General features: G+C 59.3%; 2 protein-coding genes across 4 annotated transcripts in view; both read left to right on the top strand.

Moving 5' to 3' along the window:
• Window positions 1-7,465, top strand: part of SLCO4A1 (solute carrier organic anion transporter family member 4A1) — a 24,892-nt gene extending 17,427 nt beyond the window's left edge. For 2 of the 3 annotated variants that reach the window (XM_019637240.1, XM_019637238.1), the window contains 7 exons: window positions 509-663; window positions 1,912-2,107; window positions 3,071-3,236; window positions 3,338-3,510; window positions 3,776-3,840; window positions 4,259-4,407; window positions 6,285-7,465. In XM_019637240.1, the coding sequence (XP_019492785.1) occupies window positions 509-663; window positions 1,912-2,107; window positions 3,071-3,236; window positions 3,338-3,510; window positions 3,776-3,840; window positions 4,259-4,407; window positions 6,285-6,449 (1,069 nt within the window). In that variant the 3' untranslated portion in view covers window positions 6,450-7,465. The other variant, XM_019637239.1, reaches the window with a different exon arrangement.
• A 14,271-nt stretch (window positions 7,466-21,736) lies between these two features.
• The window catches only part of NTSR1 (neurotensin receptor 1), a 28,780-nt gene continuing 22,907 nt past the window's right edge, over window positions 21,737-27,609 (top strand). Inside the window, exon 1 of the mRNA XM_019637193.1 lies at window positions 21,737-22,759. Coding sequence (XP_019492738.1) covers window positions 22,055-22,759 — 705 coding nt within the window. The 5' untranslated portion in view covers window positions 21,737-22,054. The remainder of the gene's footprint in view (window positions 22,760-27,609) is intronic.

Genomic DNA, 27,609 nt, shown 5'->3' with positions numbered 1-27,609 from the left:
CTCCTTTACTGTCTGTCAGGAGGGCTTTGTCAGTTTTGTGTCACCCATGACATTTTTGTACTCTCCGAGTGTCTTTCACGTTTAAACGGCGCATTCGGGCACAAGCACTGCTCCAACCTCTAACAAGGCAGGACCCCAGTCCTCCCCGAGTGAGTGGCCCTCACTGAGCCTGTGTCCTCGTCCCACAAGCTGACTGTAGCCTGGCACTGAGCCTCTCCACTCTGTGACAGGGCCGCTCCTCAACGAAGCTGTAAGGTGTGACATGAACACCCCCAGGCTCACAGCCCACGTCCAGCATTCTCGAAAACCATTCTGCAGAGTTGCCGTCTCCTCGAGTGAACACACTCCCTCGGCCCCACAGCCAGACTCGAGGCCGCACGCCCCTGGGCTCCTTGTCCTCAGGAGGGGGGGGCGACGGCCTGAGGCACCGTGGTTTGCTCAGGCCCTGGCTCTGGCCCACTTTGACCCTCTGTCTCTTCTCTCTGGTCCCCTCTCCCCACCCCTCCAGTTCCATCTGGCTTCTCCTGAGGAACCCCACGTTCATCCTGCTCTGCCTGGCCGGGGCCACCGAGGCCACCCTCATTGCCGGCATGTCCACCTTTGGCCCCAAGTTCCTCGAGTCCCAGTTCAGCCTGAGTGCCTCAGAAGCGGCCACCTTGTTTGGTGAGAAAACTGCCAAATCTGGGAATCCTCTCTGTTATTTCTCAGGCGAGAGTGGGTCTTTGAGGGGGTCTTCTGGAAAGCCCCAGACAGCACTGCGCCACATGTGCTGGGAGAGCGAATGTCGGCTTTTACACAAGCAATGTTACTCATAAACCTGACCGTGTTTACGAGAGCGGACTGTCCTTCCCGGGCAGGGTGTGCTGACCGGTCTCTCTGAGGACCCTCCTAGTGGGACCCCGCTCAAGCTCAGGGGACCAGCCAGGGGCAGGCTGCAGCTCACCTGTGCCGCCAGCTCACCACCGAGGGCCTCGGCCTGTGTCGTCCCTGGCTTATTGCAGGAAGGGTTTGGGTGGCAGCGCTCCAGTGGGCACTCAGACCCTTGGGCTTGGGCGTCCCTGTGAGCCATGAGGCTAGCCGCCTTGGACCTGCCCCGCCGCAGGCGTTCTGTGGTGAATAGGCAGGCCCTCCCAGGAGAGCAAGGGCCCTCAGGCCTCCTCTCCTGCCACTGCTCACGGGGCAGCTGCAGCCTCGCCGAGAACACGCCTGGCAGGAGGTGGGGACCTCGTCACAGGGCACGGAGTCCATGTGATGTGTGGAATGTGGGGTGTGTCTGAGCAGCGCCAGTCCAGCAGTGCCCACCCCTCAGGGTTCCATTCCCTGCCCAGGAGGCCCTGCCCCCCGTTTCTGACTAATGCCCCTGGACACCCCTCCTCGCCTGGCCTCTCAGCCGACCCCACATGCCCAGAACCCCACCCACAACAACTGCCTCCCCTTCCCTACAGGGGCCCCTCTCCTGGAACAGTCACATTTTCTGGAGTCCCCCCACTACTACTCCCAGAGCGGGCTTTGGTCACTGCTGGGGAGATGGCCCCCCCTGCCCCTTGGAGCCTCTACTCCCATCCTGGGATCCCCATGCCAGCTAATCTCAACTTCACAGTAAATGGCCATGGCCACAGAGTTCAGATGTCCCCCCACAGTTTGACGGGCAGAGGCTGTGAGCTGGTGCCCCTGACCTCTGCCCGTCCCAGTCTTGCCCTGCCCCTGGGCCCTGGGCCAAGGCTGCCCCAGCAGCAGAGCAGTGGCTGAGAGCTCCGGTCAGGGCCCGGCGCACAGAGAGCCCAGCGCTGCCACCCGGACAGGGGTCGGTCTGTCTGAGCCTCAGTGTCCCATCTGTAAAGTGGGGATAACAAGACACGATGGGTTAAGGACACTGCTGAACCCCGCCCTGAGCCTCACCCTCTCCCACAGGGTACCTGGTGGTGCCGGCGGGTGGCGGCGGCACCTTCCTAGGTGGCTTTTTCGTGAACAAGTTCAAGCTCCGTGGCTCAAGCATCATCAAGTTCTGCCTCCTCTGCACCCTCACCAGCCTGCTGGCCATCTTGGTCTTCTTCACACACTGCCCCAATGTGCCCACGGCAGGCGTGACGGCCAGCTATGGTGGGAGGTAAGGCCCCCAGCTCACCTGTGGGGCACATTGGTCCGTGGGAGGGAAGGTCACTGTTTGCAGCAAGGACAACACCCTCAGTGGGGCGCACATCACACCAATTAACAGTCACTATAAAGGCCCCTGGGCTCTGGCCCGGCTCTGAGCCTCAGTATTCCCACCTATAAAATGGGACAATAACAGCCCAGCCTGTCTATGTATTGACGTGGACAGTGGCTAAGGATCAGCCCCGTGCGTCATTGTGTCCTGGGAATATGAGGGGAATAGCCCTTTGGGTGTTGATTTGGGGAAATCTGAAATAGAAGCAGGGGACCTGCCCCGGGGCCCTGCAAGTCCCCCCCAGAATTCCTGGTGGTGGTGGTAGCTTTGTCAGCGAACCACAATCGGGAAAATCTAAGAGTCGGCGGAGAGTGGACTGGCTGAACTGCCTGTGCCCCGCACACAGGGCTCTGCCACCACCAACGGGAGGAGGGCTGTGGTGCTTGGGCCACCTCCAAAACACAATGTTGAGTGGGGAGAACAGAAGGAGCAGTGCAGCGTGTGCAGTATGACCAGTGTGAGTAAAAAAGAAAGCATGTGTCTGCGACCGCCGATGTGTGCACGGATCAGCGATCTGCACACGTGCGGCCGGGGCCTGTGCTAGTGAGCGGAGTCAGTGTCGTGCGGGGCGTCGGACCCAGTCCCCTTTCTCGTTTTGAGCCGTGTGAATCCACGGCCCGTCCGAAATACAAGCCAGCCCAGGTGCGCATTGCACTCGTGGTTGGAGAGCAGCGCAGGGCTGCGTTTGCTTTGCTGTGAGAACTTCCAAGGATCCTGGGAGCAAGAGGCAACGTATGAAGTTCCGTTCTGTGTAAACCCACAGACGTGGGCTGGTGGGGATGAGACCCGAGGCTGGCCCTGTGTCCAGGCGGGGCCCCGCCTGGCCCTGGCCTCAGCCTCACCACCCGAATCTCCTGTCTGCAGCCTCCTGCCCGAGGGTCACCTGGACCTGACAGCTGCCTGCAACGTCGCCTGTGGCTGCCGGCCAGAACACTACAGCCCCGTGTGCGGCTCCGATGGCCTCATGTATTACTCGCCCTGCCACGCAGGGTGCCCTGAGACAGCCGTGTCTGGCCCAGGAGGCCAGAAGGTGAGTGCGGCCGCTGCCCACTTCCCGGCCATTGCGCCCCGGACCCTGGGAGGGCCCCTGTCTCTTCCTCCTGTAATCGGCGCTGTTGTTGCGGTCCTCAGGTGTACCGAGACTGTAGCTGTGTCCCTCAGAATTTTTCCTCTGGTTTTGGCAGTGCTACTGCAGGGAAATGCACTTCAACTTGTCAAAGAAAGCCCCTCCTTCTGGTTTTCATATTCGTTGTAATTATCTTTACATTCCTCAGCAGCATTCCTGCGCTGACGGCAACTTTACGGTAAGCCACGGGGCCTGGGCTCCACTGCGGCCCAGAACCTTCCCTTGCAGCGTGCTATGGTGGAGCTCTGCAGATCCTGCGGGGTGCCTGCCAGGCCCCCTGAAAGCAGTGGCAGGAAAGAACTATGCCTCTGTGAGGTGCTTGCCACCTGGGGAGGCGGTGCTGCAGCCTGGGTCTCAGCCAGGACGTGGCCTCTGGCTTGGGGGTGTGACTTGGCGAACAGCCACCCTTCCCTCAGGCGTGACGCTGTGTTTCCCCATTTCAGGTGTGTCTGTGACCAGCAGAGATCCTTCGCACTGGGAATCCAGTGGATTGTGGTTAGAACTCTAGGTACTGTGCAGTGTGAGGAAACCATGGACAGTGGTGCAGTGTGTTCACTGCATAAGGGCACCTGGCAGGCGTCTCCTCACCAAGCTGGTGTGCATTCCTGACCGAGGGAGGCTGTGCCCACCTGGGGAAGGACGCCATTCCCTTACAGGCCGCTAGAGGGACCCATGGCCATTTCTTTGCCCAGAGGGAGCCTTTTCCTCATTAACACAAAGGCTCCGTGGGGGTCAGAGGTCATGGGGAATCACCTGGCCTGATGCCAAGTCCCCCAGAGGCACATTTAAGTTCCCCCTGCACCCCCTGAGAACACCAATGGCTGAGGTCGCCTTTCTGAGAGCCTGGGCTTGCCGGGGCGCTGGCACTGCCTGTCGCACCCTCCCACCCTGGCGTGCTGGGGTTCTGAGTGGGCTTCTCTTTGTAGGGGGCATCCCAGGGCCCATCGCCTTTGGCTGGGTGATCGACAAGGCGTGCCTGCTGTGGCAGGACCAGTGCGGCAGGCAGGGTTCCTGCTTTGTGTACCAGAATGCGGCCATGAGCCGGTACATGCTTGTCGCCGGGCTGGTGTATAAGGTGAGTGGAGGGGTCTAGGCACTCCACCAGGACCTCTGATCCTGGGGGCCGAAGGCATCACTCCTGCCTGGTGTGCAGAAGCGGTGTCCTTCCGCATTTAGAGGTGTTGTTGGGACCCTGGTGATGTGGTGACAGCAGAGGGGGCAGTGGGGGAGAGCAGGCCAGGGTCACGGGCGCCTGCAGCTTGCAGCTCCGGGCGTTGGGAGCAGCCCCCTCCCCTGTCTCCCAGCCTGGGGGTTTGCCCTGTGGCTCTGGGCAGCTAAGGCTTTGGAAAAATAGCACCCGGTGCCCTGCATAGAGCAGCCTGGCAGCCCTGCACACGTCGGCCAGGTTGGCATGATGCGTCTGAGCAACAGACTCTAATGTGCCCAGGGCGCCGTCCCATTTCTAGCCTGACCCTCTGTTTCAAGCTTTGTGGAGAAACTTCCGCTGTAACTCTTGGCAGATGCTCCTGGGGTGAAGCACAGAGTTTGTTTTGAATTTCCCCCCCCACTGGAGGAGAGGGCACAGAACCTTCCAAATAAAATGAAATCCCAGGCCAGTCAGTCAGAGTGTCTCCGTTTTCTTCCTTGGATGGAGGGCGGACTCAGGAACGGCCCACTGGCAGCAGCCTTTTCATGAAAGGCCTCAAAGATGGAGGAGTCTCAGCTGACCCTAGTTTATCTCCCTGCAGATTAGGTAAAAAGAGCCAAGTGTGAGGAGGGGTTTGTGGGGCTCTGCAGAATAGCACTGGGTCAATTTTAAAGAGACATGCCCTTCCTGGGGAGCTGGCCCTTGGTTTTCTTGTTTGTGTTATATGGCCCCCTACCCAGAGCCGCAGGTGGTGCCCGGGGCGTCTGCCTGCCCAGGTAATCACCTGCGACCTCGGCACAGACAACAAGGACCACAGAGGTTAGGATGGGCTAATGCCAGCAGAGGCGCAGACAGGTGCACCCCAGGAGTTTAATCGCTCTGCAAAGTGGAAACAGCCTCACTCACTAATGCAGCTTCAGGCCCGTCAGCCCCAAGACGCTCCAGGAAGCACGGGGGGCGGGGTGTGTTTCTGCTAAAACCAGCATTTACATGTTAATGTTCACACGTGTATACAGAGGCCAGCACACGTGCTCCCACGGTCCTTTGCAAGCCCGTGTGTCATCCCTGTCATGACCCGTGAGGTTGGAGCACCGGTGCTAACCTCTTCTGAGCTAGGTTCCTGGGGCCACTGTAACAATGGACCACAAACCAGGCGGCTGCAAACAGCAGGAATCGATTCTCCCAGTCCTGGAGGCAGAACTCCCAGATCCAGGTGTCACAGGGTTGGCTCTTTCAGGGGCTCCAAGGGAGGACCCGTCCCAGGCCTGTCCCCCAGTGTCAGGGGCAGCTGGCAGCCCTTGGCTCGTGGACGCATCGCCCCATCTCTGCCTCCATGTTCACGTGGCCTCTCCCTGTGCGTATTTGTGTCAAATCGGTCTCTGCTTCCTCGTGAGGACACCAGCCATTGGATTGGGGGACCACCCTAGCCCAGCCATCTCATCTCAAGATCCTTAACTTAGTCACATTTGCAAAGACCCTATTTCCAAATTAAGGTCCCATTCACAGGTTCTGGGGGTAAGGATTTGGACATGTCTTTTAGGGGGGCACTGACTGTTCAGCCCACAACAAGCACCCCCCCAAGTGCCTCTATTTTTAGTCAAAGGGCGTCTCCATTCCTCAGTTACAGTATTGGTGTACATGCTGGGGACTAGCTATGCAGGAAAGGTGGGTCTTCTCGCCAGAGCAGGGGTCCTCGGGACCTTGAGAGGAACCCAGGCCAGGCGGGGGCTCAGAACTGCGAGTGCTGAGTGGGCAGCTCCGGTCGGAGGTCACGTGGCTCCGTCCAGCAGTTCCTTTCTTCCCAGGTGCTGGGCTTTCTCTTCTTTGCCACCGCCTGCTTCCTGTACAAGCACCCCTCAGGGGCTTCCCACGGCCTGGAAACTTCTCTGCCCAGCCAGTCCTCTGCCTCCGACAACCCCACAGACCTCCAGGATGCCCCCTCGGCCCTCCAGCTTCAGAGGGATGTCTGACGGCCCTCCTGCCCGCTCCAGGCCTGGGCCACCAATCAGCGTTCCCCGAAAACACCATCCAACTTCTCCCCAAAAGGGCTGACCCCTCACCAATTGCTCGCCCAGTGCTGAGGATCCTTGGAAAATCTCCCGTTGGATTCCGGGGGGTCCAAACCAGGGGCCGCACATATCCGAGCCTCAAAGGCAGCAAGGAGAAAGAACGCATGACACGTCCCAAACGCACATGGTGGGGAGCGGGGCACCTTCTGGTTCGGAAGGAGCGGGGCCCGCCCTGCCACTGGACCCCTTCCCTGGGGGACACAGCGCTGCCTCCGCTCCTCGCCCCCCCTTTTCCCAGCCATTTCACACTCTGGCTTTTCCCCAGTGGACATAGCCGAACAGCGTTGACGGACCTCAGGAACCCTGGGCACATCAGCAGAGCTTTTAAAAGCCTGCGCGGTCTTGAGTTAACTCCATCGGAAGCTATGAGATGTGCACGGACCGAGCTGAGACGCATCCCCTCTCCCTTGATTCTTTGTAAATGGCCGCTGTGAGAAGCTGGCGGTGCCACAGTTTATCGATTGTGCTATGATGTTGGCGCACACAGGGCTCGCACAGGTTCTCGCTGATTGCACAGGCGCTGGCGGGGCCACTCAGTGGAAAGTACGGAGTGCTGCCACCCACCGTGGGCGTGCTGGTGGCCCGGTGGTGCCTCCGACTGAGTCCCGTGTTGGTCCTGATGGAGGGGAAGCAGCTGGGAGACCGTTTCCCGTGACCCATGTGGCGCCTTCTCCTTGATGTGTGATTCAAAACCTGCTGCCGCCGCCTGTCCTGGGATGGGAGCAGCTCCATAAGCCTATGTCTACAGACCCATATTTTGCATAAACACTTATTTATAGAACCTGTTTTTTACCCGATCGTGTGGTGGGCAGAGGGCAGCTGTGCATCCTGCCTGGAGGGCATCCGTCAGGCTTTCCCGGGATGTTTGCTCCCGGGTGTCCTCAGTTAAAATTGTGTGTATATAAATATATTTTGATATTTAAAGCATCACCCAGTGTGCTTTATTCTTTGAATACGCAAACTCGGGTAGTTCTGCACATGCTCCATGTGAGTTTTTGTGAGCCTGCAGTGGGCTGCGTCGATGAGCCCTCACTTGGCCACGGCCTCCGGGTGGGGGTTTCCTTCCAGGGACCGCTTCCCTCATTGTGACCCAAGAGTCTCCTCCCTTCAGGGTCCAGCCTACCTGGGTCCTCAGCGTGGGGTCCCGCTTCACTTTCATAAATGACCGGGACTCCCATCTGGAAGCATGGGACTCAGGACAGGTGGCCAGACACTGCCCCTGGGGCAAGAGTGTGCGTGTGCGTGTGCGTGTGCGTGTGTTTTGAGAAACGGCACAAGGAGCCCGGTACTGGGTTATCTTTTCGTAAATGTCCAGTTCTGATGGAGTGATGACCAGGCTGGGCAATGACCGACTACAACGTCCACTGCGTCTGCATAAGGTGCTCAGAAGCTCGCTGTCAACACCATGTCAAATGGAGGAGTGGGTGCGGGAGGTGGGTTTCTGCTCCCCCAGGAGGCTCCTCACTGCCTCACCCACCACCCAGGTGAGAGAGTCTAATGTTGGAGTCCCCGGAGCTCCGTCCTGGCCTCACCTCCTGACATCTCGTGTTCCCACGATCTCACCCACACCCGTGGCTGGGCTGCCCCGGGGCCTGGGCATCCCACAGAGCCCACCCCAGCCTCTCCCAGGAGCAGCTTGTGCCTCCTCACCTGTTTGTTGTGACATCTCTACACCTCAGCCACATTGGGTCCTTGTTACCCTTAGTTTCACCTCAAAACTCCTTCTAAATGGCTCCTCCCCTCCAGCCCTGGGCACACGCCACCTCAGGACCTGCCCGGTGGTCCAGCTGCCACACCCTGGCTCCCACGTCATCCATGGAGCCCTCAAGTGAGACGACAGCCCTGGGCTCCTCACGTTCCCTCCCCGCCGCCTCTGCAGGTCGGGTCCCACGAACCCTCCGTCTGGACCATACCCTCTGTCTTCGTCCCCCCACCCTCAGGGGCCCGGGTCAGAGTCAGTCTTTGGGGGTGTTCCGCTCCCCAGGCCTCAGGTCCTACTTGGCCCTGAGTGAGGCCCAGCTCTCCGGGGTGTCCTCTTGCCTGCTTTTGGGGTGGGGGTGTCTGTTGGCATCTGGAGGGTAGGGATGTCACAGTGCTCAGCAGACCATTCTTAGAAGAAGCAATATCGAAGCAAAACAAAAGACCCCATTCGTGGCACTGCCAGCTGGAGGTGCCTCAAGGTGTTGTCAACGTCTGACCCCAGTCGCTGCGCTGCCAAAGGCAGGGGCCTCCCTCTCCCGTGCATTCAGGCATCCTGGGCTGGTGTCCTGAGCAAACGGCCCCCTTGTCCTCTGGGGACAGCGAAAGCTGGGGGACCGTGGCCTCGGGAATCCAGGACGTGCCCTGCCTTCTCCAGTGCAGGGGGAATTGGCTGGTTGTCTTCTGATTCCACCTCGGACCTGGGCCCCCAGGCACCACTTCTGGTGTGAGCTCTGAGCCCAGCACCCCACCTTCTGGCCTCTCCTATGCAGAGCCAGGGGGCTCAGAGGACCCGCAGTTGCAGCCACTAGGCACCAGGGGGCAGCACAGACACGTCCTGGGTGTCAGGCTCCCTGGAAGCCAGAGCCCAGCCAGCCCACCAGGTGGGCAGGACCCACGTCCTCATCCCCAGCTGTCCTCCCTTCTCCACAAACACAAGCCACAGCTGGGCCTCGTCTTCCCACTCCCCTGGGAGACACTTCTGCAACTGGGAGCTGCCCACGCCTCCCAACCCAGCTGCCTTTATTTGACAGGAACTGGGCAGGGTGTGGGGTTGAGCAGAGAGCTGGCAACTGACAGGCTCCCAGGCCTGTGGACGACATTCGAGAATTAATAGAGCACCTGCTCTAGGCCAGGCCCAGGGCTGAGCCCCAGGGAAACGGCCAGCGGGAGGGCAGCGGGGACCTGGGACAGAGCTCGGCGGGCCGCTGGGACTGACCCACAGACAGCGCCTGGAACCCTCCAAGCTCCCAAACACGCTCTCCCTGATGGAAGACCCCCGGCCCCCTTCAGGTGTGGGACCCCAGTTCCTGGCAGAAGCCAGTGCTTCCAGATTCTTCCTCTCCTGTCGTTGCCATTGAACGGGGTCCGGGCTGGGAAGGGGAGGGGTACTTGTTTAAAGCTCACATTTTGTGCAAACTGCATTATTGCAGTGTAGATCACACGCCGTGTGGCTCACCCGTTAGCGTGTACAGTCAGTGGGTTTGAGTGACTGCCACCACGGTCAGCTGGAGTGTTTTCATCCCGGCGTATGAAACACTGGCCCCAGCCCCGGCCCCGGCCCCACCCCCGCCGCCACTGCCCCACCTCCTGTCGCTGGAACTCTGTCCCGGACAGCTCCTGTCAATGGGCTCGCACACCACGCGCGCGGCCTTCTGGCTCTGGCTGCGCTCACTGGGCGCCATGTTCTGAGGCTCATTTGCATGGTCGCAGGTGTTAGCGCAGGTGAGGATGAACGGGTGTGTCTGTGCAGAGCTCTGAGGACGCCCCCGAGAAACGCAGTGCTGACTGCCGTCATCGGGTCATCCCAGGACCCCGAGGTGACCCCTGTCTGGTCTGAGGCTAGAGGCCTGTAGTCCCTAACGGATCAGCTGGGCTGGCGGGCGAAACCCCTGGGCTCAAGGCACTTTCTCTCTGTGCCGGCCCCTTGGGGACACAGAGATGAACTGTGGGAGCAATTTCTCTGGGTGATAACTGCTTAGATTTATTCTAATTGGTAGCACATTAGAAAGGCACATGTGAGGGCCATGTAGTGACTGTTGTGTGTATAATGCATTTTATTCTCAGCTGGCTCCCATGGTAATTACATTCTGTTGTGCTTAATTCATAACTTGATCGTTTATTCCAAGTGGTGCTGGGGACCACAGGCTCTGGGGCGCCGCCGCTGAAGGGGCCCAGCCCTCCGCTCTGGCCATGCACGGTGGGGACGGGGCCCAGACTGCCCCGTGGCTCTCCTGGGGGCTCCTGGCAGGCGGCCCCTGACTCTGGGAGAGGACAGCAGCCAGCCGAGGAGAGTGCTGAGCAGCGGGAATAGTGATTAGTATGTAGATGGAAAAGCAGAGGCCGACACAATATCAGATACACTGCGCCTATAGTTGAATAAATCAGCGCATGCCCAAAGCCACAAGGCAGGGGACCAGCAGTGCAGCATGACTTTCGTGGACTTGGGGCAGACCCCGTGGGTTCAGACATGGGAGGTCTGGGCGTTTTACTTAAGCCTTCCTTGCCTCAGGTTCCCCACCTCCGAAATGGGGAGGATACCACAGCATGGACTTCACTGGGGTTTGTGGACTCTGGACAAGGACCTGGACTACAGACAACACAGTACAGATGATTATTAAAATAATCATCATCCTTGCTTGATGGGCAAGGCACCAAGCGCTGAATAACGGGCCTGTGTCCATTGGAGGTCTCCAGAAAAACAGAACAATAGGATGTGTGTGTGTGAGTGTGAGTGTGTGTGTGAGTGTGAGTGTGAGTGTACGTGTGTGCGTGTGAGTGTGTGAGAGTGAGTGTATGTGTGCGTGTGAGTGTGCGCATGTGCGTGTGAGTGTGCGTGTGTGAGTGTGTGTGTATGTGAGTGTGTGTGAGTGTGTGTGTGTGCGTGCACAGCAGCCTAATTGCCCTGCCTCCACTGCCCACCCCAAAGGCCCACCTGAACTTCGTTTGCAGCTAACGACTGCATCTTTGCAGCACACAGGGCAAGAATGACCACTGCTTTGTGTATTTACTCTCCCTTTCCCCCAGAAAACCTCTAAGTGGCAGGGTCAGCAGGTCGGGCTGTGGGTGACCACTCTTTTTCTGGGAACACGAGTGGTGGGAGCACCGCCAAGGAGGGGTGCGTGGGGATGGTGGGTGGTCCGAAGGGCAAGAGGGGGAACCCAGGAAGCCTGAGACCCAGCCTGGGCGTCACAGAGTGTCCTCCCCAGTGGAGGTCACCAAGGCCACAACGGTGTCCCATGTGCTCTCCAAGGCTACTTTCTCTGGAGGACGAACCACCTGCCTTCTCCTCCAGAAAGGAAAGTGCATGTTTCCAGTGCCCAAGGTGCAGAGTGGCCTGATACAGACGGTGACAGCGGAGGTGAAAGCCCTCGTCCTGGGGAACACCAGGCACATTCGTTTAACGTTAGGTTTTGTTAAACACGTGCGGACAAACCTGTTCGGTTATGAGGATAATGGCTTGGCCTCCCTGAAACGCCCTTGGCAGCTGAGCGGGGAAGGAGGGCGTGTAGGAGGCGCTCCAGGCTTCCGCCCCCTAGAAGCCCGTCCCCTCCCTCACCCCCATCCTGTGTGGGGGTTGGTGCCCTTCTGGGTGGGTGGACTCCCCTGCGGCTGTGAGAGCCCGGAGGCATTCCCAGTTATGTCAGTCAGTCTGGGCAGAGCGATGTGTGCGTGGGGAGCAGAGCGCCTGCCCTGCTTCTGAGAAACGCGCTGAGTGTCTCTGTGTGAATGAAGCCCCGCGAGGAGTCCCTCCCGGCTCAGGATGACAGGTGACGTCTCGCAGCTTTCGGAGGCGGAGGAGGCACTCTGCGAAGCATCAGCCTAAATGAGCCTTTCTCCCCTCGAAGCTGAGAAGCGCCGCAGCCGCCTTCCTCTGTCTCCCAAGGACAACAGCAGAGGTGCCGAGTCTATTACTCGTCTGCTGTCCCAGCTGTGACTGAATGTCATCTTCCACAGCTTGGGAATGAAGAAAACGGCTCCACAACGGGCGGAGGCGGGGGCGGGAGGCGGGCGGGAGACGGTTTAGGCTTCAGGCTTCACCAGCTGCAGGAGGGGCCCCGGGCACTCGCCGGTGGAAAGCCAGCACCGTTTCTGAGCCCTCAGGAGCTCTGGCCCCGACACACAGCCCCCACCAGCTGGCCGCCATTCCACACTCACATTTTTATGTCCTGTTCTAATTTTTAAAAGAATCCTTTGTTGTCAGATATAAAGAAAAAGGGGGCACATTAAGTCGTAGCAGTCAGTGACCCTTAAGTCTGAACTAGCGTCACTATCTCACCCGGGGGGCTGGTGCAGGCGGAGGATGTCCCAGTGCCACGGAGAAAAGGCAGCTGGAGAGGGTACCACGTGCAAGAAAAGTCCCCCAAACAGGCGCTGGGAGCCTCTGAAGACAATGTCTTCAGGTCACTTCCTAATTTGGAGCAGCCTCCGGCTCACCCCGCGGTGCCCCCCGAGGTCCACGGAGGTGGCGGAGAGCCAGGAGGCCGCACGAGACCAGGTGCTCAGTGCACTTGGTCAGTCAACAAACACATGGTGAGCGCCTTCCAGAGGCCGGGCCCTGTGCCGCCGCCAGGGGAGCAAAGGAAGCAGCATGATGAACACTCAGGGCCGGGACCTTGAGGGGCACTCAGGGAACTGCAGAAAAAGGCCCGCGTGGTGGGGGGTAGGCGACACCCCTCCACTGTCCCCCAGGGGAGTACTTACTATGCCCCCATGAGCCAGGAAGAGGCAGGTGAGGAGGCAGCCCCGAGAACCCTGGGTGACCCTGGAGAAAAGAGGCCCCTCTCCTGCCCTCTGCCAACGTGGGGTCCACAGGTCCCAGGACCCACCCACTCTGTGCCCAGTGCCCGTCTCATCAGCCACCTTCCCACCTGGCCTCCTTTATGTGCCCCAGAGCTGCTTCCAGGTGTCCCCCGTGCACGGCCTGCATGCATGTGACTCCCTGTCCCACGTCTGTTTCAGGGAGACCCCAGAGAGACAGGTGGCAACAGCACAGCTCCCCGGGCGCTCGGCAGGTTGAGGATGGAGGGCAACGTTGGTGTCAGCTAGGTCCCCACGAGTCCCATTCAGAAGGAGACCCTCAGGAGAGCCGCCAGCCCCACTCACCTCCCAGTGGGGGGGACGAGCCCAGGATCTGGGGATGGGGGGTGCTCTGAGCTCAGAGCCCCTCAGGCACGTCCCAGCAGGGGGGGAGGCGGGAGGGGCAGGTTCTAAGGAAGCAGCACTAAAGCCCGGAGTTGTTTTCTCAAAAAATTGTTTTTCGGAAGCGACTTGGCTTATAGGCGATTCAACTGGAGCTGGCAGTGTGCTGTAGAGAGGCTGACAGCTGGCTGTCCCAGGAAGCAGCAAATCTTCTCCACACAATTCCCATCAGACCGAAACCTGAAATGTCTCAGGAGCTACTGTCTTCATCACCAAGCCTTGAAATTTCAAAGATGAGAATCTGCTCTTGTGTGACGCCGTGACCGTTTTCCAGCTGGTTATCGAAAAATGGAGCCGTGGACTCGCCCTCCACGCTTTTCTGCCATTTCTCTGTCTTCACATATAAAGGATTTAGGGACCAAGTGGCACTCGACCCCACAGATGATCACGGCACCTGGGTGCAGCTCATAGAAACTCAGGTCAGACCAGAGTTCTGAGGGACAGCGGTGTGGCCGGGGCAAGCTTCAGGTGCCGCAGGACCGGGGGTTAAAGCCATGTCACCAGGGCTCTGTGCCTCTTCCCAGCCCCACCGCTGCCTGGAACCAGCTGAGCAGCCAGCAGGAGGGGCTGGCGCTTCCCCACAAGCGGGAAGGACTCTGAGTGTCCAGCCTGGATGATGCGAGTATCCCTGGACCCATCCCCAGGCTGTGGGAATGGTGGCTCTGATGACCGGGGGCAGGACAGGTGAGGCCAGCCCTCCCTGGGCCACACAGTGTGGTCTCAGCCACAGAGATGCCTGTGACCCAGCAGAAGGGGCAGGCCTGGGGCGTGGGGGTGGGGGCTCCTTGGATATGGACAAACAGAACCAACAGATGTCCCCTCCGGGGCCAGTGCCAGCTGTCCCCTGCAGACCAGCACTGTTTGGCCTGTCGTGAAGACTAACAAAGGAGCAACAGATTTCCCGGCCAGAGGAAAGGCCTGTTAAACAAAAGTGGCATTTGAAAAAGATTGCAGGAGCCAGACTCTGAGATTAGAGGGCCGTTAAGGATGTCGACAGCAAGATCGTTCACTTGGAGACATCCAGCAGCCGTGGCTCTTTTCAGAAGAAAAACAGAGTAACACGCCATCTCTCTTAGCCATCACATCCATTGTATGTGGATGTACAGTTAACATACAATCTGTGGCTGAGCGTGTGTGTGTGTGTGTGTGTACATGCGTGTGTATGTCTGTAGCGAGATGGAGGGAGCGTGCCTTCAAGGAGCCCCTGCGTGTAGGAGCACCCAGCACAGGGGCCCTTGTGGTGACAGCAGGCGAGGGGCCTTGTGTTGACGTACACAGCAGGCCCTGCTGGCAAGACGCATAACCTGATTATAACTGCTCGTTGATGCTAGAGCACATTTTCCCTGAGCGTGCTAGTGCCCCTTCTTCGCCAGTGATGATATTTTAAAACCAGGCTGCAGAGCTGCATGCTGAGCGGGATTCCCGAGGAGAACACAGCCAGCCGCCCTCCACGTGCTGACGTCACGCTGCCCACACTCACACCGGAGGGAAGGACTGTGTGTCTGCACAGCCCCGGGCCCTATCCCAGGCGAGGGCTTTCCCAGGTCTGGGCCCAAGGCAAGGTCCACGCTCTCCCACTCTGAGTGCCCTCAGGGCCGCCCGAGAATGGGGACTGGAGTGGCTGTGTGTCACCTCGGCCCTGCGTTGTGCCTCCTGAGAAAACAATGGTTTTAGACACGCCTTGCACTCAGACCGAGAGAACACATCCCCAAGCTGTGGCCCTTGGTTCTGCAGGCCCTGGGCGCTCACAGGGCCGAAACGAGGAACTCTGCAAGAATCAGCAGCTCCAGAGCAGCCCCCCTGAGCCCCGCTGGCCAGGGCACTGGCTGGCCCTGCCCGCCCCACCCGCCACGGGTCTGCTATGCGTCTGTCTTGGCCGAGGGTCCTGGCTCCTGAGACATTTTGATTCGGTCCAACCAAACAATGAAGTCCTCATCATCTTATGTGACCATTCTATTGTCATCCCAATGACCAGGGTGCTCTTCACCCACCCTAAGCAAGGCTGCGGACAGCTCCCCAGTGTTGCCATCTGAGCTTCGGTCCCCAGAAGCAGACCCCATGTGCAAATGGGGCGCCAGTGAGGGGCCACTTCCTGGAGCCCACGGGGAGCTTTGGAGCATGAGCTGCGACTCAGGGTCCGCTACCACGAGCACCTGTCAGGCTGTGGCAGCCAGAGGGGGCCTGAGTCAGCCTGGAGTGGCTGCCCCCTCTCTGCACGCCTCCTGGCCAGTGCTTCCGTGCCGGCAGGGGAGGCCAGGAGATGGACTCGGGCTGTGTCGACAGCTGAGACTCAGGTGAAGGCGAGAGAGGACCCAGGAGGCCACCTGAGCCCCCTCGGCCCGGCCATCACTCGCTAGGGTCACAAACTTGCCATGGGAACGGAACAACACCTGGGAATTCACCGGCCACCTGGCTAGCTGGCGTTCCTCTGTGGGACCGTGCACCATGCTGCAGGGGTGCCCTGGTCACCTGCCCTCGGCCCCTCTGGCACCTGGCTTTGTTTCCTGTTGGTGTCGCCTGGAACGACAGAGCTCCAAGCCAAGAATGGCAAAAGAGGCACCGATTCAGGTTTTATTTTGGGGAGTCATATCTTCATATGAGAGACAGTTTTCCTAGTAAATATTTCTAGACAACTAAAGCTCCTGATTTCAGACAAAGGGGACAGGGCCGGAACCGTCAGAAGTCACGTTTGTGCAAACTCTGTCTTCCCCCCAGCAGGGGAGAGGTCAGAAGGGCAGAGGACACAGAGGCTGACATGCAACTGCCCTTCCTGACTGGCAAAGCTGTGAGGAAAAGGTCCCAGGGTGGGGAGAGGGGTCCCTGCAGCCCCAGGTCCCCTCTCCTGGGCCTCACAGCCCCCACGTGAGTTTTTGAGACATTCCTGCCTTCATTCCAGCTGTCGAGCTCGGCCTTCCTATAGAATTGAAAGCCTTACTGTCCCTGTGGCTCCTGACAGTAAGTGGGAGAGTGACATTAGTGACTGTGATCCTTTAGCTTTCCATGCCTAGTGTGTTCACAAGCATGCCTGGGAAATTTAACTGCAAATCTGTACATTTATAAAAAGCATAAACTGTCAGCTTCCCAGGGTGACAGCTGACAAAATACTGCTTTTCTTTACAAACTGAACAGATGGAATTTTTGTCCTTCTGTGTTGCATGTGCTGTTTGTGTGTTTGTCATTTGCCCAAGAGTAAATCTCCAAAGGAAAACGCCTTCCCCGGCGCTGGTACTTGGGAACCCTCCTCTCAGCGTGGCCTGAAGGTGTCGGGAACAGGAAGACCATGGCCTTGGGGAGGAGGGGTACTCCGTCAGTTTCAAACCTGGTGCAGAGAAGTCCCCGTGCCACTTCAGAGGAAATTCTGACAAGCACCTATGTGCCGGTCAGCCAGAAATGAATGTCACTGCACAACCTGCTCGAGAATAAGTTTTAGGAAATGGGGCTGCACTGAAACACGTTTTGGAAATCAGATTTGCTGTTTCCTTAGGGGATGCTCTGTGTGACCGCCTGCTTCCTCTGAGACATCAGTCCCTTGCGCATCTCTGCTGGATCTCCAGTGTCTCAGCGGAGTTCACCTGGCAGCTCTGCCCCAGCTGGTCCCTGGCCCCTTTCTGCTGCGAGTGCCAGTCGCTGCCGTCTTATACTCGTAAGTGCTCTGCTCAACCAGTCTTCCAGAAAAGTGCTGGGCGAGGTTGCTTTGATGGTTAGGAGAAAGGGCGGTGCTTCTGTGGGGGGAGCACTGATGACTGGGACAATGGCGTCCCCATGGTCTGTCCCCTCCTCCCAGCCACCTAACTGCTTTGGAGAGCAGGTCCCAGAGGGCCAGCCCCTAACCTGCAGCGCACGTCGTCCTCTGCACAGACCCTGCGACGCATGGGAATAAAATCCACACCTGCCCTGGTCACGGTCCCAGGAGCTGAGCCCCTCTGGCCTGGCTGCTCCACCTCACCTGGTGATCTTCCCAGGCCGCCCCGCGCCCCCATGTCAGCCGGGCCCCCAGTACTCTCCCTGCTGAAACGAGCGCCGCGCAGTGGACTGTAAGCTGGGGGAGCAGTGCTGTGTCGCCTGGCACTGACCACACTCAGTGATGTTGGACAGATGGAGGGACACAGCAGACAGGCGGGAGGCCCTGAGCAGGGGCCGGGGCCTGCGTCCCCTGGGTGTTCAGCGGGAGAAGCTGGTCCTCACGGAGGCTCACAGTCCGGCAGGTTGGCGGCCACCTGGGACCTCGAAGCACCACTTCCCCCGCCTGCACCCCCTTCTCTCACCCCGTGTCTCCCACTAACGCCGCCAGGTGTCAGACAGCGGCCGCCACCGGGACCTCTGCCTCCTCGTCCTTCCCAGGTTGGCCGGCCGCCCAAGCCCTGCCTCTGGCCCCGTTCCCACCGGAACCTCAGGACAAGAAGGGGGTGCTTCTCAGCCGCCCGGGGAGCCCACTCAGCGCTCACCCACAGTCCTGGAGCTTTTCCCTGGAAACGAAGGCGGGATCCCCTCTGCCTGTGGTGGGCCGGGGACTGGGGGGGCCTGAGCCCCTCACTGTGGCCTCATCTCAGCCCCGAGGGGAGAGGTCTGCTTCTTGGCGACTCGGTCACAGCACACGCCACAGACCAGACTCCAGTGCTGCTTGCGCCTTACCAGCCCTGCCCTGTGCCATCGCTCCTTCATTCATTCATTCAGCAAATATCCGCTGAGTGTTCTCACGTTCCTCCACACAGCCGGCCGCACAGGCCTGCCGCTCCCTCTTCTGAACCAAGAGCCTCCGGTCAATGGAAACACAGTCTCTCCTTCAGTGTTTATCCCCCAGAGATCCAGGGGTGACCAGCCTCGGGGGCCTGGGCAGCACCCCTTTGTGAAGGCATCCACAGTTGTTCTAATGCACAGTAGGCTGAGAAGCTGCAGCCCAGCCGGGAGCCCGTACAGCTGCACCGGGGGGAGCGGGGAACACTGGACACGCACACCCCCCACCCCAACCCCACGGTAGTGGGCGGCACTCTGAGCAGTCACGCCCTGTCCCTTTTCTGGTTCTTCCTTGTGAGTCCAGGTGACCAAGGGCCAAGGGGAGCCCTGGGAATGTGAGGGAGGGAGAGGTGATGGGCACTCCAGGCCTGGGGGCCAGCCTCGGGGCGCCAACAGCCCAAACTGCCGTGAGCTCAGGCGGGCCCAGGCTGGAAGGAGGCCCCACCACTTCCCTCTGGCCGCTGGTCCTCACACTTTGCTTACATGTGTATGTGTGTTGTTCTATTTTTAAATCTTCCTGGGGATACAGTACATTCCGGAACATGAGCAATTCGCATGATGCAGGTGGGAAAACCTACAGTTAAATGCTACAAATTATGCATATTACATATCTTACTGTCTGTAAGGAGACCTAACATCACCCTCTCCTACCTGTAGCCTTGTAGGAAACATAGTAATGATGACAATAATAACAATGTTTGTCACTTTGACCCATTCAGCTTGGGGTATTTTGTTACACAGTGATAGATAAAAAGATAAGGGATACAGGCATTATTGTGAAATGTTTTTGAACATTAGAAGAAGCATTCTTTCTAGCAAGAGTTACCCGATGGTGACATGGGGACCAGTGGAAAGAAAGGGACTCCCTTTCCAAGGTGGAAGGGACGCCCTGGCACTGTGACTCGAAGGACTGAATTCTTGTAGCCAGAGAAGTAATGCCCTCATCACCACCACTGCCCGTTGCCCTGGCCAGCCACCCCTCCCACGGTTGCGGGTCCGGGGGCAGCACAGGGTGGCACGGGGCCACCTGTCTCGGGTTCCTCAGAGAGGTGGTCCTGCACTTGGGAACAATGACGGAGGCATGGCACACTCCTGCCACGCTGTCTATTGTCTACCTCTTCCGCTAGCTCAGCAAAAGCCCCCACAATAGGCAGCGTGCAGGAAACAAAGGACCCGGCCCTGGCCGTGGCCCTCCAGGCATCTTTCCTTTGGCAACTCTGAGACTTGATCTCCACCCCAGGACGCAGGAAATTCCCCTGCTCAGCAGCCAGGACGCCATGTCACCTGCATCACACAGGGACTCAAGGAAATCTGGAGCCATCCTGGCCACCCCAGCCATTCCTGGGGCCTGCCGCCTCCTCAGCCAAAACTTCTATTTTGCCCCAAAACGCAGGCCCTCATTAACAGATCTCAGCCCTCGCTGCACTCGGGCCGGGCCACCTCCTGTCACACGCAGCAGTTGGGGTGTCCAGCCTGGCAGCAGGCTCCCAAGGCTCTGCAGCCGGCCGGAGCAGCTCATGCCACAGAGCTCTCCCCCCTGAAGCCCTTGAAGAGCCAAGGATACGGCCGTCACCAACAGACACACCTCACCTGGGGCCCTCCCGAGAGCCCACCAACACTTTCTTTAAAGGGTCCCGGCTGTTTAGGAAGCATTGGTGTAGGGGGATCAGGAGAGAGAGGGGCAGACAATGTGGAGCTGGCAGTCCCCAGTGCAACGTCGCAGGTCCTGGGTGTACAGGGGAGCGGTTCCCGGCTGGCCGCCAGGGAGCCGGACCAGGCCTGCCACCCACTTTGTAGGACAAGGCCTCCAAGTGACATTTCCTTAGTGGTTTTAAGTAAATGCTTTGTCATAATATTTGTTCTAGGTTGCCTTTTATGATTTCCTAAGCTCCTAGGCTGGCTCAAAGAGAAATCTTTGAAAAGAAGACCAGCTTAGCAGAAAGGTCAGGGGTTTGAAAACCAAACAGTGAGCGTAGGCAGCCAGGCTAGACCACGTTGCCGCCGGCGTCATCCTGAGCAGCTACTGACTGGCAAAGGGACTGGCCCCAGTGGCCATGGGCTGGTGCCATCCCCTCAGGGGGCTCCCAACAGAGGCGACCAGGCAGCACCATTCCTGGTGAGACCTGGCAGCACCATGGGTGCTGAGGTGTCAGTGAGCGCACGTGGGTCCGATCCAGCCTGGCACCATCACTTCCTTTGGTGACGGGGACACAGGTCCCAATGCCAAGATGTGTTCACTTAACCGGTGTGTTTATCGTCTCCCAGAGAACAAACCTGGTCTAATTTGGTGGGTTTGAAGCAACTCCTGTTGGCCTGGGCACTTCACCCTCCACTCTCGGAAGGTGCTGCTCGCTGAGGGCCTACTGTGTGCCAGCACTGGCGGCATCAGTAAGAGTCCTGGCCCCACGAGCATCCGTCTGTTCAGCCACTATCCCCACTTCACTGGGGACTAAATGAGGCACAGAGAAGCTGAAACACGCGCCCAGATGCTAAGTAGCAGGGCCCAGGGTGAGCCACGTGTTGCCCCGAGCTCGCTGCACTGGCTCCTACAGGAGGCATGCTGGCATTTGCTTTGAAGACTAAATTTTTAAGCACGGAATTTCACATGCTAGGACTCCCTGGTGACAACACAGGTCTTGGTGGAACAGGCAAGCCCAAAGAAAGCTGACAACAAAGGAATAAATATGGATCTGTGCTGGTCATCGGCTCATAGGCCAAAATTTCTCTCAGCTGGGCGGGCTGGGCCCTGGGCTGAGAAGGTCTTCTTCAGCCTCACCCCGTTCCCGCAACACCTCTTGGTCCCTCTTGTGTCTTAGTCCCAGCACAGCAGGTGCAGCCAGCCAGGTCCAGGCCCTGAGGTGTGATTCCAGGCGGCTCCTGCCAAATCCTGCTGGCGCTGGCCCTGAGGGTGACTTCTGATGACCAGATCCAGGCAGTCACAAGGTGGCCAGCACGCCCCCTTGTACCCACAGTGGCCCAGGGCCGCCCCAGGGTGCTGGGTGCAGGCACCCAAACTGCACAGAGAAGGGGTGCTTTGTTTCCTGCTTTTTGCCCCTCATTCATCCGACCTAGTTGTGCTAGAGCTCCTGGGGGCCCAGCTCTGGCACCACGCCAGCACCCCAGGAGGGAGCGGCTCATCCAGCCCAGCGGGAAGGCCCGCATCGCCCCTTCTCCCGGGCTGAACGGCTGAGCGAGCTGGTGTTGCAGAGGGGAGAGGAGGCAGCTCCCTTCCTGGGGGCGGGAAAGTTGAGAGTACATGGCAAGGAGGCGTGCTGCTTGGGGAAGGGTGCCCGGAAAGAGCCCGTGTCCGTGCACCCCTGCCGGAACTGCAGTTCCCTGGGGCGCTCTCCCCAGCCCACCGATTGCTGTGGGAGCTTGCAGGGGAGACGGGCGGGGCGGGGACAGTGCCTGGGGCCGCCTCCTCCCCCCTCCAGCGCCCCCCACGGCTGGGCACGCCCGCCGTCAGCTCAATGGAGGCGCGGAGCCCAGGAGGGCGCGGGCGTGGGGGGAGGTGTGCGGGGCGGGAGTGCGCGGAGAGCGCGAGAGAGCGAGTGAGCGCGCCGGGCAGCTGTGCGTGCGCTCCGCTCGGCGCCACAGGCTCGGAGGGGCCAGGAGCCGCGAGGTCTGGAGATCGGAGGAAGCCGGGGGCCCTCGTGGAGCCTAGAGCCCCGAGTCCAGAGGAGGAGGGAGCCCCGAGCCCCAGACGAGCGCAAGCCCTGAGCGCTCCAGGGTGGCGCGGTCAGGGTCCCGCACTTCCGTGCTGGAAGGCGCGCCCCCTCGCGCCCTCGCGCCCGCCCCTCGGGCTCCTTCTACCCAGCGTCCAGCCTCGGAGGCGCTGGACAGAACCGCAGACCGGCCGGAGCGCGCCCACCATGAGCCTCAATAGCTCGGCCTCGGCCCCCCAGGGCGCCAACGCCCTCCCGCTGCTCCCATCGGGACTGGAGGCAGCGCTGCTGGACCCGGGCTTCAGCAACAGCTCAGGCAACGCGTCAGAGCCCGTCCCCGCCGTGCCCAGCAGTGACTTGGATGTGAACACGGACATCTACTCCAAGGTGCTGGTGACAGCCGTGTACCTGGTGCTGTTCGTGGTGGGCACGGTGGGCAACGCGGTGACGGCGTTCACGCTGGCGCGCAAGAAGTCGCTGCAGCACCTGCAGAGCACGGTGCACTACCACCTGGGCAGCCTGGCGCTGTCCGACCTGCTCATCCTGCTGCTGGCCATGCCCGTGGAGCTCTACAACTTCATCTGGGTGCATCACCCCTGGGCCTTCGGCGACGCCGCCTGCCGCGGCTACTACTTCCTCCGAGACGCCTGCACCTACGCCACGGCCCTCAACGTGGCCAGCCTGAGTGTGGAGCGCTATCTCGCTATCTGCCACCCCTTCAAGGCCAAGACCCTCATGTCTCGCAGCCGCACCAAGAAGTTCATCGGCGCCATCTGGCTCGCCGCCAGCCTGCTGGCGGTGCCCATGCTGTTCACCATGGGCCAGCAGAACCTCAGCGCCGACGGCCAGCACCCCGGCGGCCTGGTGTGCACACCCATCGTGGGCACTGCCACCATCAAGGTCGTCATCCAGGTGAGCCGCCGCAGCCGGGAGAGAGGGCTGGGGTGAAACGGGGGTCTCAGCTGGGGGCAAGGTTGACAGGCACACCCTCGGGAAGGCTTGAGCACATCTGTCTCCTTTTCCCCAAAATTATTTCCCCGTCTGTGTGCATTCTGGGTACAGGGAGCAGGAGAAAAGCCACCAAGACGTTTTACTCCTGGGAAGCTGGGAAGACGATGGGGGACGGGCCAGGGCCTCGGGAGCAGCCTGAGCGACCTTCCTCCCACCTTTCACCCCAAGCTTGCCAGGCCTCAGCCCCCTTCTCTCATCCCCTCCTTAGGAAAGGGGGTGGGAACCTCGGATCATGACCTCCCTCAGGGGCCACAGATGGGCCTCAGCTGCCTCCAGATTCCCATGTCAGGTGAACTCGCTAGTACTGGCCTCTTCCTGGAAAGAGTCCCTTTCATCGGCTTCTCAAAAATCACTGTGTCCCCAAAAGGCTCAGTTCATCTCCTCTGCAGCAGGTGCCCCCAGACTGCTCCCCAGTGTGTCCCAGCTGCCCCGCCCCCGCCCACACTTGGCAGAGGGAGCTGAGTCTGACGCTTGGCCCAGCCTTGGTTTCCCCATCTGTGGGATGGAGCAAGCGTAGCCCCAACCTCAGCAGACAGAAGATTCAAGAGCGAGCCGTGGGGGGTGCTGGCCTGGTTCCTGGTGCCTGCGAGAGCTCGGCGGCACCGTCACTGTTGGTGGTGATGATGTTGTTTCTGCTGCAAGATCCTGTGGTGTTGGGCGTGGTGGCAGTTGGAGGCCTGTGTGAGGTGGACAGCACTGGGGCCGAGTGGCCAGCTGCCCTCTGGGTCTGAGCGAAGCCACGGGAGCCCAGGTGGGAGGCCACCTGGGAGTGAGTTTGGAGGAGGCGACCTGACCGGTGGAGATCCCAGCCCTGGGCAGAAGGCTTGTCAGGCAGGGGCCACCAGACAGGGGCACCCATGGGGGGAGTTGTGACAGAAATGTCACTTTTGTTGTTGTTTACATTATTTCAATTTCAGTTACAATTGACATGCAGTGTTATTTTATATTCGTTTCAGGCGTACAGCATAGTGGTTAGACTTTTATATAATTTATGTAAAAGTGCCACTTTGAACGGCATTGTGGCCCTAGGACGTGGGCAGCGATGGAGGTCCAGGGCGGCACAAGGAAGGCCAAGCCACAGAGGGCCTGGGCGGAGCAGGAGGGGGGGCCAAGCAGCCGCTGTCCTTGTTTGGCTGCCCCCTCACGCCCCAGCCGCAGCAGCCACCCTGCAGAACCGTCCCCCTATGGCTGCATCAGAAGCCCAGAGGGACGGTGTGCAGGGCAGGGAGCTGGCAGAGTGTGGCAGGCGCTGTGGTCTGCACGTCCATCCCTGGGCTGTGACCACATGGGCAGAATTAAGCTGCGGGCCGGCCTCACCTACCCCGAGCACTGTGGCTACAGGTGCGTGAGTCACTGGCATGGCTGCCACCACGAGCACCGCCACCTTCCCTGAGCTCGAGGTGGACAGAGACGTGAAGTGAGCAGGAATCACCTTCCCACTTCCTCCTCCTCCCCAAGCCCCTGTCTCTGACCGACGGTGGCCTCTTCCAGCCTGCTTTTGGGGGTTGGGAAGCAGCAATGTCACCTGCCTTCAAAGGTATGACGTGGCAGGTTTAGGTCTGCAACTCGCTGCCCACACAGGAGACGCCTCCACTCAGGCCCCCAAGGCTCAGCCAGGAGCCGTGGGGGTTTACAATCATTAAAAACAAACAGCAGAGAAAGGGGAGCACAGCCTCCCCCCCGAAAGTGTCCTCTCTCACTTCCATGGCGCCCCTGGTTGGTCCCATGGAATGGACATGTGATCCTCCACCTCCCAAAGGGCCATTCCTTGTGCCGGAGGCTGCAACACCGACAGCCTGAGGTGTGTCCTGGCCATCCGTCCACAGCAATGGTCTGTTGAGTGTGGACGGCAGGCTGGCCCTGCTACGGCCCCCGTGTTCGCCACATATTTGCAGGCTGCCTGACACCCTCAGAGAACAGAGCCTCCGTATTTCGGTAAAGGTCTCAGCTGCGTGCTTGGGAGCCAATGGCGGGCTGATTAGGAGAGACGCTTGTGCATTTGATGCTGACAGCTCCGCGGAGGCTTCTGGGGTACCACACGCTACCGTTCCTTACAGGGACATGGCTTGGTTCACTGCCTTCCTCTCTCTCTTCTGCTCGGCCAGCTGCCATCTCGGGAGAGATTTCCCCAGGGGTGATGCTCCCCGCCCAGGCTTCCTGGCAACTTGGCAGGTGTGGGCAAGTGTCCACTGGTTTTAAAGTGACATCTGGCTAGAGAGGGGTTGGAAGCCTGCGTCCGTATGTCTCTCTTGTCCGCCGCATTTGGAGGGGTTGGCCGATCAAAATGCCCCCTTTCCACAACAGGACCTCTCCCAGCCTCCACATCTGTGAGAGCCTGTCCTGGGCATTTGCAGACAGTTTGTTCATGTTTAGAATGAGGTGGTTTGGTGATAAGATTTCTGAGCAACTTTGAATACTCACTATGCATACAGCCTGGAGCTGGGGGGCCAATACCAGGGTGAGCAGAGCTCTGGGGGAGGGCAGGGCAGCCCCCATGCCAGCAAAGGCCCTGGACCCTGGGCCGGTCCCTCCTCTGACCCCAATCCTTCCAAACAGACAGTTGGTCACAGGGATGACTTCAGGAGCAGAAGACAATGTTAGGAACTCCTCTGCGAAGCAGGGTGCCTCCTCTACCTCTCAGGCATCTCCCTGAAGTGGCAGCTGACCACATGTGACCCTGCCTGCGTGGGTTGACTTTGAGTCATGCTTGGTCCCCTGCCGTTCAGGCTGTCCCCCTGTTCTGACATCGGGCATGATGTGGGTCCTGCTGTCATAGGCGTGGCGTCGCTGGCTTCAGGTGGGGCAGGGCCATGTCTCAGTGAACGCCCACTGAGCACTGTGAACAGCAGGCATCCAGGGGAGCAGGGAGCTGAGACGTAGCGGCAGAGGCCTGGGGAGTGTGAGCATCCCCTCAGGTCTGACTCCTTTCACTCCAGGCCCCCCCATGCCTCCACCCAGGACTCAGCCGCAAACGTGCTGCCTGCCTCACCCTAACGCAGTCTCTCCAGTGTCGCCAGGCGGGAGCTCATGAGACCTGCATCAGCCCTGGCTGACGGCTCTTCGTGTCATCACGTTATTATTGCCATTTTCCAGGACCCCGGGGCTCTCACAGCAGCTCTCTGCTGGGGGCCCTGCTCCTGGGGCCTCCCTGACTCATCGTTTGCTTTCGCAGAAAACCTCTTTCATATTTAGTGCAAACAGAAATGCTCCTTGCTGCGGTGGGCTGACTTCAGAAGGGGTTGACCAGTGTGTGTGTGTGTGTGTGTGTGTGTGTGTGTGTGTGTGGAGGGGGGGTGCCGTCTCCCTGGGGCAGCTGAATCAGGCAGGGGGAGCGTGTGTCCCGTGCCCACCTGTTCGGAGTCCAGAGGCATGTCGGCCCAAGGTGGCATCGTGAACACCAGGCCATAAAAGTGATGTGATCCTGCGGAGACAGCGGCAGCCAAGACCTATCTCCACAAAGTGGAAAAAAATTGGCTCTAGTGAAATCAGGCCACTGATCTTTTCTCAGTGTTTCTGTCCTGTGCCATCGGCTGCAGCCAGAGACGTCCTCCCCGTCCACTCCTCATTTACTCTCTGCCTTCACCTGCCCGTAAACCAGACACTGACCCTCGTGGGTGAAGTTTGATGAGTCACAGGGTCCCCACAGAAGCAACATGATGTGGAAATGTGGCAGACTCCAAAGTGAACACCCCCAAACTGGCTCCATTGCTCCAGGCACTGAGGGCACAGCACCCCCACCCAGAACGCGGACCGTCCATCCCATCCCTCAGACTCCTAAATTGAGGGATGTTCTAAAACCAGCTGGCCTGCGCTCGCCATGTGCCCAGGCCAGGAAAGGCTGGGACAGGCTGTACTGAAGGGGACTCAGGAGACGGGCCACTGCACGCAGTGTCTGCTCGTCACTGCACATTGACAAGACTGTGGATTGTTACCTTCCTTCGACGAGTGTTGATCCTTGTTTCAGCAGTTGCAGACTTGAACTTGTGCGCGCTCACCTTTATGCCTCATTGGTGCGGCTCTGTGGAAGGCTCAGGCCCTTCTAACTTGGAAGGACTCACATCCAGTCAGTCTGTCTAGGGCTTAGTAGGGCGGGTCTAGAGTAGGCTTTCTCCCAGGGCATGGTCCTTATCCTAAGTGTGGGCTTGCTGGCATCTCAGTGGGATACTCCGTGTTAATGAGGCCTCGCCCCTCCAGCTCTTCTAGAATGCCAGCCGCCCTCCCATAAGCCTTCCAAGGTTTTGGTGTGTGCGCACACCCCCACCAGCCCGGAACCCACAGGCGAGCCCCTCACAGGCTTCTGTGAGGCCCCCTTCTTCGGTGCCTTTCTCTGCAGATTCAAGCCACTCCTGCAGCCCCAAGCTCTGGTTTTTACCTCCTCCGCTGGGACAGCCACACTCTGCCCAGACTCCAACTCTTACCATCCCCATCAGGAAAATGTCCCCAAGAAGAGAAATGGGTAACAATGGGGCTCACCTCGTGAATTTTCCCTGCTCTCTGGAACCACAGTCTTGCACTGTACTTGTCCAGGGTCTGTAAATAATCACCTGATGCATTCTGTACAATTTTATAGTTATTCCTGACAGAAGAGCTAGTCCAGTACCCCAAGTGGAAGCCTGCAGTGGAGTTTAAACACTGCCTGCTTTCAAAACTGTCTGAGGCAGCTTATGATAAAAGACTTTGGTTCAAAGAAATTATTAAAACAATGTTGCAAAAGAAAACATAACAAGAAACATAGTTATCCCAGAAACAAA

The sequence above is a fragment of the Hipposideros armiger genome, unplaced genomic scaffold, assembly GCF_001890085.2.
Source record: "Hipposideros armiger isolate ML-2016 unplaced genomic scaffold, ASM189008v1 scaffold_32, whole genome shotgun sequence".
Classification (NCBI taxonomy): domain Eukaryota; kingdom Metazoa; phylum Chordata; class Mammalia; order Chiroptera; family Hipposideridae; genus Hipposideros; species Hipposideros armiger.
The sequence above is the reverse complement of the archived record's forward strand: the minus strand, read 5'-3'. Positions and strand labels throughout refer to the sequence as shown.